Below are 12585 nucleotides of genomic sequence, written 5' to 3' on the forward strand. Positions count from 1 at the left end.
CTAGAACCTACAAAAATGTCTGGCAGGCACTGTGCCCGCCTGTAATTCTATATTTAAAAGAAGGACATAGGGACCAGAGCAAGCTAGCTAATAAGAAATGATTTTTTTGCTTTTCATAAGAGACCAGACCCTACCTCATGGAAAAGGTCAAAGAGCAGTTGAGGGTTGCTCCTAAAATTCATTGTGGGCCTCTACAGACACATGCACACATGTGCAGGTGATCCCTACTTTGTACCTACATACATTCAAATATCTAGGCACACACATACATGCTACACACCACTAAAATAGAAAAATAAAAATTATAGCTCTAATAACTTGAGAACTTGTTCCTTGGCTGTCCAAAACACTTTCGAGTTGAGTACGAAAGAAACATTATAGAGAATAAGTACAAAACATAGCATGCTGTAGTTTTCCTGTGTAAAATCAAATACTATAAAACTCAGTTCCAATACTCAGCTTTAGAATTATTAATTCTCAATCGCAGCCTATTATTAGAATAGAAATTATTCATGATTTCAAAAAAATTACAATTTTTCATCTTTAGCAAAGTGAATTGAACCTAGGGTATCGTGTATGCTAGGCAGGTGTTAACCAGTAAGCCACACCCTAATTCTTTATTTCTGTGTCACCAGTTTGAACATAGATTATTTGAGAAATTACCATTTCAAGCCACCTGATCATTCCGAAAATCAACGTTACACTTTTTCAACAAGCCTCAATATATGACATGTAGCAAACAGTAACTCTTTATGAAATGAAATTCTTACATCTAATGATGGTCTAACTTACCGGTGGATCCGCCCCTTTAGAACCAGCCAGCCCTCCTGTTAGTGATTCTATGTCCTGAAAAAGGGAAAAGGGATTATTTTAAATACTACAAAATAGCAATATCCAGGCTCACAGTGTATTGTCATTGGCAGAAAATCTTGGATGCTACAGTTATTTTGTTTCCTGATGATAGTGGATTCCACAAAATTATTAAATAGACTACATATAAATAGTTAATTATTTTCTCTAACTTTTTATAATGTGTAAAAGGAAAAATAAAGGTAAGCGGGTGAGTGCTGTAGGAATAGAAAAAGAAAATGGCTGTAGACGGGAAGACAGATGCTTTGTCTTAAAGAGCTGAAGGGTATCCAACACAGAGAAGGAAATAACCTCAATCAATGTATTATTCTTCAGAACATTACTTCACCATGGTACTGTATCCACAAAATTTTAAATTGTCTATGGTTCACTCTGTAACACATGCATAAAATGCTAGGCGATATGGGTAGCTTTGGTGTTCTTGCAAAAAGATTAATTCTTAATGTTGAGTTAACAGCTACAGAAGATAACACATCGGAAATGATTCTACTTGTCAGAGTTATTATGAGTGCAGAAATGAAAGATGCTATCATGAGTTTCAGAGGCAGCGATTTATAGAAATGAATTCTAGGGCTTGATGTAATTGATACCAATCTCATAACTTTTCAGAGTAAACTGGAGTGGCAGATTTTAAAATAAAATCTCACATAATTGTAATCTCCTTTTTTCACTCTCTCTCTTTCCTTCTCTCTCTCTCTCTCTCTCTCTTACACGCACGCACACACACACACACACACACACACACACACACACACACACGTCTGCTCAAAGGTATCCTGCTACTAGCCATACTTGACACCGGCACCCTAACAAATAGATAAAATCTTTGAAATATATTGACTTAATTGAACCTTAGGTTTGAGTTACTGTCACATAACATGGAAGGCAGACCCTGTCCCCCATCTTGCTTTAACAGATTATCTGATGTTTCCACCAATGTTTTACATTGTCTTTACAATGTTTTACAAATGTCTTGATTTAAAACTTTATTTTTTTTCTGTTATGTTTAAAACTCCATGGAATTGTTTCCACATTGCAACATATAACCCAGGCAACACAGAATTTGAGGATTAGTCCAGCCTCAAAGTGATCAAAGCCCTACTAGACTTTGTTGACTCCCCATGAGAAGCCTTAATGTCTCAAGGAGTAGATGGGGAGGTGGAATGGGGGGATGGTGGGGGAAGCCAGAGATAGAGAGGGAGTGGGAACTGGGATTGATACGAAAAATGAGAAAATGTTGCTTAAAAAATAAAAATAAATAAAAAGAAAATATATCTGGAAATATTCAATCATAGGAAAGAGATACATAATTAAAAATAATCTCATACTAAAGGCAATTCAAAGGAAGAAATTAAAATTATGAATAATGTCTTAATTAGGTCTGTTATTGTTATGATTAAATGCCATGACCAAAGTAACTTAGGGAGGAAACGGTTTATTTGGCTTAAATCTGGTATTACTGTTAATCATTGAAGGAAATCAAGATAGGAATTCTAACAGGAGAAACCTGCAGGCAGGTACTGATACAGGAGACGGTAGAGAGGTGTTGCTTACTGGCTTGCCTCTCCCATGGTTTGCTCAGCCTGCTTTATTAAGGAAACCAGCCCAGGGATGGCAACACATACAATGGGTCAGGCTCTCCTCTATCAATCACTAATTAAGCAATTGCCTAAAGCCCAGCATTTTGGAGGCAATTTCTTACCTGTAATTCCCTCCTCTTAGGTGAATTTAGATGATGTCAAGTTCACAAAAAACTATCCAGCACAAATAACCTATTGAATTTATTTTCACCCAAATCATATAACCCAGATTACCTTCATAAATGGTAGCAGTTTTTAATTGAACATAAAGTGTTACTTTCTCACAAGTCACGTCATATAACATAAAAATACTTAAAGCATGGTAATAAATATTTCCATTAATAAACAGTGTAAATAATCAGATTTAGGGGTGTGATAAGATAAAGTTTTAATCCTAAAATTATATGCTGAAATCACCAATCCCTACTGCCTAAATATCTAAAAACAATTGCACATAAATTTTTCATATAGTGATTCAATAAAATAATCTGATATCCTTATAAATGAGAAAGAGATAAGGATAGAGGCATACTGGAAGTGGTCTACAGAAAGGCACCGAACAGTGTCTACGTGAAAGCTAAGGGGTGAGGCCGCAGAGGAAACCTACGCTGGTATCACACTGATGTCAGAGATATAGCTCCCAACACTGTCTGAAAAAGTATTCTGTTTGAGCCATGTTATGCAAGATGTTGTATATTGTTGTGGAAAGTAGTAAACTAATGTAGGCATATTTATAATTTGGTACTCTAGCATACCATATATAGTATGATAGCATGTCATACTCTATAGCAGGGATTCTTTGGGAAATGGTATCATATTTCAATATGGAGTATATTAGAGAGCTTTAAGCATCCTTTCTAAAACCTATTGAGAGCAGTGGAGTTTACCTAAGTAGTAAAATAACTGTGTCTTATCACATACTTACTCTTGGATATTACTTCATGATAATACTTAAGGCAATATCACAATGGAATATTTCTGGTTTTTTAAAGAATTCTTTCAAATTACACCTCTGTCCCATTTCCTGTTGACAGCATTTGCAGTACATTATTCAACACCTTCTCTCAAAGTTCCCAATGACATATTATTTTTTAAATTAAATGGTCAACATTCTTTCAACCATCTTCTTGATCATTAAGTTATATTGGCATGATTAAGTGCTCCATCCTTGAAACTCTTATATTTTCCCTGTTGAATTTCATTGCCTTTAATTCTTTATATAATTTTATTTAGTAGTATGATTCTAAACGTTACTCATGCTAATGAGATACTTTTTAAAGTTTATTATCCTATTTATTTTATTATTACTGTGTGTATGTGAGTCTCTCTGTGTGTTTGCACAAATGCAGATGACCACTGATACCAAAAGAGCACTTCAACTCTCTTGGACCTGGTGTTATAGATGATTGTGAGCCTTTCAACATGAGCAGGTGCTGGGAACTGAACTCTGTCCCTCCTTAAGAGCAACAATCACTCTTAATTCCTGAGTCATCTCTCCAGTCCCAAGACATTCCGAATTCTACTTTCAGCCTCTGCTTATCCTCAGATGTTCATACAGTCTGATCAATTTATATTTGAATATCTCTGTGGTTAGATATTCAAGCTCTATTAAGTTGATGAAACATCCAATCAAGTTTTCACCCCCACTTCTCCAAACTGGTGTACCTGATTCAATGACTAGAGACACCACTAGCTGCTTAGGTTCGAATCTATCATCTAATCCAACCATAAATGTCTTAACAGAAGTTTAACTTAGCTACCTCTCACTACCCCTAGTATCCTAATCTCTTGGGATAATTGAACAAACAGTATCTAAGTAAGCACCAATCCAATTATTACTTATAAATCTGTTCTTATCTTCCATTTCATCTTACATTCTCTATTTTGAGTTCAAATTTGATTAACTAAATTTTTACCCCAAACCAACATAAGGTTTTTCAAAAATCTTAGAATAAAACTCAGATTTTTTTAGTATGCTCTGCCTTTCTCTATGTAGTTTCAATTCAGACACTTTCTCTAGTATCATCTTTTGTGATGCTCCCTGCCTCTTGTGCTATTCAAATCATGTTAGTTTTCACTAACCAATACAAACATTACTTCTATACCAGGACCTTTGCTTATATTTCTTATTCTGTTCAAAGTGCACAATCCTCAAGCATCTTTTTAGTTCATTAAATGACTCACTTTACTTAACCAAAGTACAAGATTAACTACCAAACTACCAAAATGAACTTGTTTAAATCAGCCAAGGTTTCACTTAGGGTAAGAAACATGAAACTCAAAGAAGTTACAGAAACGTGTATAATGAAGGGGCAATTAATAGAGGCCTGAATAATTTGGCAGATCCAGGAGAAAGGTAAATAACTAGGACTGAGAGTAGCAGAAAGTTATGTAACGCTTGAATATAAAAGAATAAAATACAAGAACAGTGCTGTTTGTCAATGTCCAGCAAACAATGAATGCCACCCTGAAGATTACCACACAGTAGAGCTCAGTAAGCATTTAGTGAATGCAGAACGACTGAGCAAATGAATAAAACCTGTGATATCATTCTGATAAAATCTCTGAAGCTTGCCGTATGTGTGGTAAAATATTTCTTATTTTTATAAAAATGCATTACTTGGAAATCATAGCACGGGGCAATAGTGTTTGCCCAATGTGTCTTCATAAAATTCAGAAATGAACAAAATAATGAATTACGTACCCAAGATCCCACAGCTGGCGAATGTAGGAAAAAGCTGTTGAAAGCAGTGTTATAACCTCAAGCTTAGCTGCCTTTGGATTCTATCATATATCACTAATGAGACAGCCACTTAAGGGACTAGCCCTCAGCTGTGGGATGTCATATTGAGGCATTATATTTCTATACATACTAAGGTTTTTAGCTCATATGAAGGGATGAAATGAAAACAAAACAAAAAAAACCTAGATAACACACAATGCAATACATTTTCTCCAGATGAAAACATTGGCTATGGACATGATACCTATAATATTTTACAATGAATGAATCAATGTTTGGGGCATTAGTAAAGGTGCCTAGCATAAGGAAATACTTCAGAGTTGTTAAACATCAATAATGTTTACTTTTCTGTAATATTTTTTGTAAGTTCACAGTGGAAGGAATGGGTAAGAGAAGACAATTTTTTTTCTTTTAGGGAATTCTTCAGTTTTCACATGTTTAATGGAAACAATCTTTCACTAAAAAGAAATGTATAGGCTCCTTAAGGCAAACATCCAATTAATAAAGTTGAATTTCTTAATGAGGCTTAAGCTGTTAGTGTTTTTTGTTTTGTTTTTTTTTTTGGCAAAATTACAGGGTAAATTTTCTGAGGTAAAGGGCAGAGAAATGGAAAACGCACAAACCAATTTTATAAATATCACCTGGGGAGGCAAAATAATGTTGCCCAAAGTTCTAAAAAAATAAGAATTTTTTTCTTTTACTTCGATCATGGTTCATCTCAAATCTGCATTTTCTTCCAGTTCTATAGTTAACTCCTTCCATAAGGAATTACTGAGTATAAAATGTGGTTGAGGTGATATGCTGTTCGTAGGAGAAAGATAACGGTAAATAAAGTAAGTCAAAGCTTTTATAGCATTCAGAGTGTTGTGGGAGCTCACAATATCAGAAAAGTCAGTCACCAAACATATTTTATTTAACCAGCATAACGAACCACACCACAACCACACCTGAAGTATGAAATTCAGTCTGTGATATACTTCTGACTTAAAGTTTTGTTTTTTAAATCTAAGGTAGAGCCAATGAACAGAGCAACAGATGAAGGAATTCTGAGAAGTGAAAGGTTAAAACACAGCAGTAGTAGTAGTAAATTGTATAGGGTGACAGTAATTCAGAGTTGTATTTTGTTTTGGAATGCTTATAAGGTTCCCACAGAAACTATTGGGCAGCAGTAATTAGCATTGACGGGGCACTTACTATGCTCAGACTCCTCCTGGCACTGTCCACTGTTTCATTAAACAGCAACCAGGTAAGCCTGGTCTCAGTTGACTTTCCAAGATGGTCAGTCTGGGACTTTTAGTGTTGAATGACTCGAGAAAGATCATGTAGCTAAGTAATAAGTGAACAGATTTAAATGCTGAATCCAGAGACAGTGCATGTCAATGGCTATGGGCTTTTGCATCAGCTCAAGGGTGTGTGAGTAAAGAATTAGAAGGGCTTGTTGGAATGCTGCATAGTGACTTGGGAAACAATGCTACTATGTGCTAAGCATCTGAAGAACTGAAACTGGGTGAAGAAGCATTTGAGGCAATGAAGGTCTCAGCGGGGAGAAAGAAGAATCTTTACAGATAGGTGTACTTAACATTAAATTTAGCAAATATATATGTATATGTATATGTATATATATATATATATGTAAATATATATATCTCACAACTTTTCATCTCTTCCCTTTTATATCTAGCCTGATAAAAAACACCTTTAACAAATGACTGGCACTATCTCATCTCTTTTTCAACATTTGCAGGTGGATGCGCCTCCTGGCTGCCACAGACAAAATGTACCCAACTTAAGTTAGCTTTCTTCACTTCCTTGGCCATTTCTGCCACAAATTTACTACCATCTAATTTATCATTCTGTTGATATTTCTAATAAACAGCCTTCCAATCTTGGCTTCTGACAATCAATTGTATTCTCTCACAATTAGTCTGGTGTTCCTTCTCAATATTTAATCCATCCAGTTACTTCTGTTCTTAGGTTTTGTTCCTAACCTTTATTTACTGTTTAGTTCACAGCTTTGATTCATTTCCTCTTACCCAACTTTCTCAAAACCTTGTGTTCCTTGAGCTTTCTTTTCCATTCTTGATCTTGTATGATCTCATCTCCAAGTCTGAAGAAAGCACCTGTATTACTCAGAAGCTTATTCGTGTGTGCTCTCTTGGCTTCTTCCCCAGGTGTGCTGACTGGCAAGCTCTATGATGAGTTTGATTCAGGCAAAAACTTGAGAACTGCCATGCCAGAGGAATGGATCTCAGGGCAAATATGTATAAGTTACTGGTGTGGGAGGTCCTTCTGTCTATGTCCTGCTTTTATTGTTTAAAGAATAAAGAACTGGCTTGGCCTATACCATAGGAGGAAGAAGGCAGAGTCAGAAAGACGCTATGGAGCCACCACTGGAGATAGACATGCTGGTAGGCCATGACCTCATGGTGATACACAGATTATTAGAAGTTGGTTTAATTAATATGTAAGAGTTAGCCAATAAGAAGCTAGAGCTAATGGGACAAGCAGTGATTTAATTAATACAGTTTCTGTGTAATTATTTTGGCTCTAAGCTGGCCAGTCAGCCAGGAAGAAAAAGCAGGCCCCTCCTCCAACAGGTTACTTCAGTTCTGAACATTGAACATTCCTACTTGCCCCTCTTCTCTTTGTGTGTGCACAAATGAACATTTTAAGTTTTTCTTTTACTACGCATTGTATTACACATCTAGAAATATATGTTATTTTACTCACTATTACCCTCTTCTCCTATGCTCTTATCCACTAAACCCCTTCTTCCAAATGCCTCCTTTGTCACTTTCTACATTTGTCCTTCTTGTTTACTGACAGGCCACTTTGTTTATATAAGCCTGAATGCAGGAGTATGTACTTACTTCAAATAGGGCAACTCACCAGTGGTCACGATACTTTAGAATATGACTGCTTCCCTTTTCAGAAACAATTAATTGCCTAAGTTCCTCAGAGAGCAATGAAGCCTCATAAGCCCCCCTCATTACATGATAAAATGCCGATGGGCCATCAATTGTATAGATAATTTACAGGTGGCCACTGCTATTCTGAACTCATGGTGTCATGTCCAAAAGAAAACTCTTGTAAGTATGGAAGTCCATGCTAGCTCTACTGCAGGCATAGAAACAAACCACAAGAGGCAAGAAGGAAACCCCACTCAGCAAAACTTAGGCAGGCTGGTTCCACTTTTCAGAGTCCGACCCCCAGCAGTTCAGTGTAAGCATATTTAAGCACAGTACAATCTGGAATAGAAGTTTCCTGGTGTAATAAAAAATCCCCCTGCACAAGAAGGCATAATTGCATCAAAACTCCACTCAAAGTACAAGCCACTTCTTCCAAGAAGATGAGTTCTAGACTTAGGCCATCTGTGTTATCTTAAGGACAGAGGGATGAATCTGGCATGGTTTTAGCCATACTAATAGCATAGAAGCATTTGGTTTTTAACTACCTCTAATTCTGGCCATGGGAGCTTGTGGAAACACCTGATTAAACAGACAATACAAGGGACATCTACAATATTAAATATCTCTCATCCTGGCCGTGAAAGCTTAGGGGAGTTCCTGGACATACAGATAATGCAAATGTCTCGTAGCCTATTAGACACCTCTGGCCCTGCTTTCTAAAGCCGTCCCCTTCACATAATGAAGATAACTAGGCTGATAATCACCTCCTATTTACAGGCTTCTGGATGAAGCCTGGATTTTAGATCCTTTTCTCTGAAAAGTCAACATAGATTGCTTAACATTCCAGGTTTCCCAAGGATTCTGTGGATGGTAGGACCTTGGTGCTCCCAACAAGCAATAGCTCCACTCTGGAAAATAGTACCCCCTCCAACTTCTTACTAAATTTTTTCTTTCTTTTCATGAATTTAATATATCTATACAAAATATTATCATTTTATTCTTCATTTCTCCAGTTCATCTTCTCCTAATATGTCTCCTAAAAAGCCCTCTTCCAAATTTAAAGTCCTTTTATTCTTTTCATAATCCAAAAAGTTTGATCAATTCTGTTTATATGTGCAAGGTAATGAGACCTTTAATGAAAACTTCTTTGTGGTCATATCCTCAGTAAAGAATGACTATTACTCCTACAACAGCTATCTACTGTCAAAAGTAAGGAATGGGGGCTAGAAACAAGCTACTCCATCTATTCCAGGGTTTTTGTAATGATCTTGTATAGGTCTTGTGAAAGTAACTATTGCTATTATTATATTATAATTCTGGAAGCCATGTTGTGTCCACCAGACAGCATGCTACAGCACCCACAGTCTCCTCTTCCCTCTGGCCATAAATGGTAAATGAGTCAGTATAGATGTCCAAGTAATGAGTAAGCACTGAATTTCTTTTCTCAGCACTTTGACCAGTTGTGAATCTCTCCATTAACTGCTGCCCATGGTAAAAGGAGCTTCACCGACCACTGAGAACAGTCCAGTTCTAGCATCCATTTTTAGAGGGTAATTTGACAGTATAACTATTTTAAAAAATAGAATAGGTCCTATACCAAGACTTACGACCTCCATAGCCATGATTTTTTTTAACAGAATTATATTACAAGACATGAGATTACCTTCAGTAGAGAAGACTTCAAATTCAATTAGAAAACAGTAGTTAAATGACTTGCCAGTTATTAGGGTTAGATTAGGTTAGGGCAGAATTGCAGTACATAGGTTCCAGTACTGGATAAGAACATCCTGTCTTTGATTCCCAAAAGCCTGCAGAGCACCTTCCCAAAGCATAGAAGCCAGTCAGTGGGGAAGAAATTCCCCTTTGCCTTGAGATTGAATTCTCTATGTACTGTATCAAAAAGTGTGATGTCTTCAGGAATGGGTTCATGTTTTGTAGTTATGATAGGCAACCGAGGATAATGATGACATCTTGTGCTGTTTTGCAGACCTTTGGGCCCTCTGTTATGAAGACCTGAAAGAGAGAAGTGTATGCCTTGTACTATGATTTTTCATTTAGTAACCATGTCATAAGTGATACTGTATGCCAAATATCTTGACTCTCTCTCTCTCTCCCTCTCCCTCCATTTCTGGGTGGCCATCGTGACTCTAAGAAGACATGAGTTATTAAATGAAAACTGCAGTACAAAGTATATGATACCACCCTATGACCTACTGGTCAAGGAGGCCCAAGGTCAGTACCTTCTTTGTCCATAGGCTTTGTGAGATTCTGTTCTCAATTTACATTGACTACTCTTTCTGAAATATTGTTCATTCTATCACAGTGGACTTTGTATTGCGTCATCATGATAAATGCTTTCTTTGCTTCTGAGTTTCTGCACCACAGAATCTTCTCTCTCAAAAATAAATAAATGAATAAAACAAAAAACAAAACATCAAAAAAAAATTCACTCCTGCTTCTTTGGTAAATACATCTCTTATGAAGACTCAATTAGGCGTCATTTTCTCTCAGGAGTGTTGCCCGAGTCCCTCTGCCTTGAGAATGGTTGGGTTGTGGCTTCCCCAGAGCCTACTTCTTACTGTATCATTTATAATTATCATTTTATTCATTTGTCTTTGCCATTGGTGTGAAGACTAAATAATATGAGTGTCCTACTTTCTTACATTTGTATCTTCAGCACTTCTATCTTACAGCAAAGCAAATACATGCTAATATTGATAACTTAATTTTCAATGTGACTTTTCATGAAGTTCTACAGTTATGGGAAGAGCTGATTGGCTGATACTAGTACTTGGAAACAATTAAAAATACGCATGCTCCCCATATCGGTGGGTTTCCACTTTGGTTGTGTATTGTTTTAGTTTCTACAAATAATCCATGAAGAGTATCATTATCTTTGAATTTATCAAAGAAACTGAACTTTTAAGGAAATACCTGACAGCAAGGTATTTTTGTAACACAGCATATATATATCAAAAGGGAAAATGGCAAAGAGTCTTCAATTCTATATCAACTGCAAATTCTACATGTGTGAGAACAGAAAATTCGGTGACTAAAGAACAGGTTTAGTACATAGTTTCAGTACTTCTGAAGTTTATCACCATGGATAAATGGACCAATAATTCTTATATAGAGTAAATTCTGTCCTAGTTTCTAACTTAGGAAGTTTTTAGTTATTGATTATAATAATCAATACAATTAATATTATTTTATTAATCAAAAATTAAATAACTTCTACCCACATATTTATCTTGTAAAGTTCCGAGCTTATTGTAGTAATTAATAATGCTTAATATCCATATAACAGTTTATAGATAACCTATTGATAATTTGTTGAAAACTATCAAATAACAGTAAGTCCTAATATTAGTAAAATTAGGGACAGGATAGATTGCATGTGTGGAAAGCCACAATGGACTCTGTACATAGATTAGATAAACTGTAATACATTGAAGTAAACAAGCAGTATAATGTACACAGATAAAATCCAGACATAGAATCACTTTGGACTCAAATTTTTCTAAGATTTCTGAAATCTGACCTTTCTGAAAGGACAAAAATTCATAAATTGTTTTATTTCTCCTAGTTATTCTTGTCATTGTCTATAAACTCTTGATAGATTTTGCTTTTGAATATATAGTGCATATTCTTCCGGGTAAAGTATAGCAATGATCTTTCAATAAAGTAGTGATTTATCTATTGGTTATTGCATTCCATGAAAGTAGACATGCTTTTGTTTCTATTTTCTTCTGCAACAATCTGCTACCATATGTTTAGATGCCAGTGCAGGCAGAAGTGTGTTAAAATGTGCAATATATACAAAAAAAAAGAGATGTAAAATATTTGGAAAACAGTACCTGGGGTGGTTGGTTTCACTTGGCAATTAGATACAACCTAAAATCACATGGAAGAGTCTCAATGAGGGACGGTCTAGATCAGATAGGCCTGTGGAGAATCGTGTTAATTAACTAAATTGCTGTGGGAAGAGTAAGCTGACTGTGGGTGGCACCACTTCCTAGGCTGGGATTCTGGATGACACAAGAGTGGAAAAGCAAGCTGAGTATTGGCATGGCCAGATTCATTAATCTCTCTTAGCTTTTCAACACAGATGGGAATAATATATTTCCATCATTTCTAGCTGCAAATGACTTTTTTTCCTGGGTGGTATGTAAATAAATTATAATCTTAATTCATATGTGACTAAAGGGCAGACTTTCTTATGAGCTTCAAACAAAACAAGGCAAATGATATGGGAAATCTATATGTACATATTTACTACAAATAAAATATGCACCTAATTATAAGCATTTTAGTACTTAATAGGCTATAACTCTTCTCTCCTGCATTTATATATCAATCCAACTAAGAACAACAGTTTTTATCATGAGAACATGGCAAGAGAACAAGTGTTTTATTTTGTAACATATGAAATTCACACTTCTAGAGAAGTTAGTAAAGAGATGTGTTTTAGCTAAATATTAAG

General features: G+C 35.8%; 1 protein-coding gene across 6 annotated transcripts in view; it reads right to left on the reverse strand.

Annotated features, from left to right (window-relative positions):
* The window catches only part of Ppfia2 (PPFI scaffold protein A2), a 345304-nt gene that overhangs the window by 278786 nt on the left and 53933 nt on the right, over nt 1-12585 (reverse strand). For all 6 annotated transcript variants that reach the window (XM_075954444.1, XM_075954445.1, XM_075954443.1 and 3 more), the window contains one exon: nt 793-846. In XM_075954444.1, the coding sequence (XP_075810559.1) occupies nt 793-846 (54 nt within the window). The remainder of the gene's footprint in view (nt 1-792; nt 847-12585) is intronic.

The sequence above is a fragment of the Microtus pennsylvanicus genome, chromosome 20 (genome assembly GCF_037038515.1).
Source record: "Microtus pennsylvanicus isolate mMicPen1 chromosome 20, mMicPen1.hap1, whole genome shotgun sequence".
NCBI classification, from domain to species: Eukaryota; Metazoa; Chordata; class Mammalia; order Rodentia; family Cricetidae; genus Microtus; species Microtus pennsylvanicus.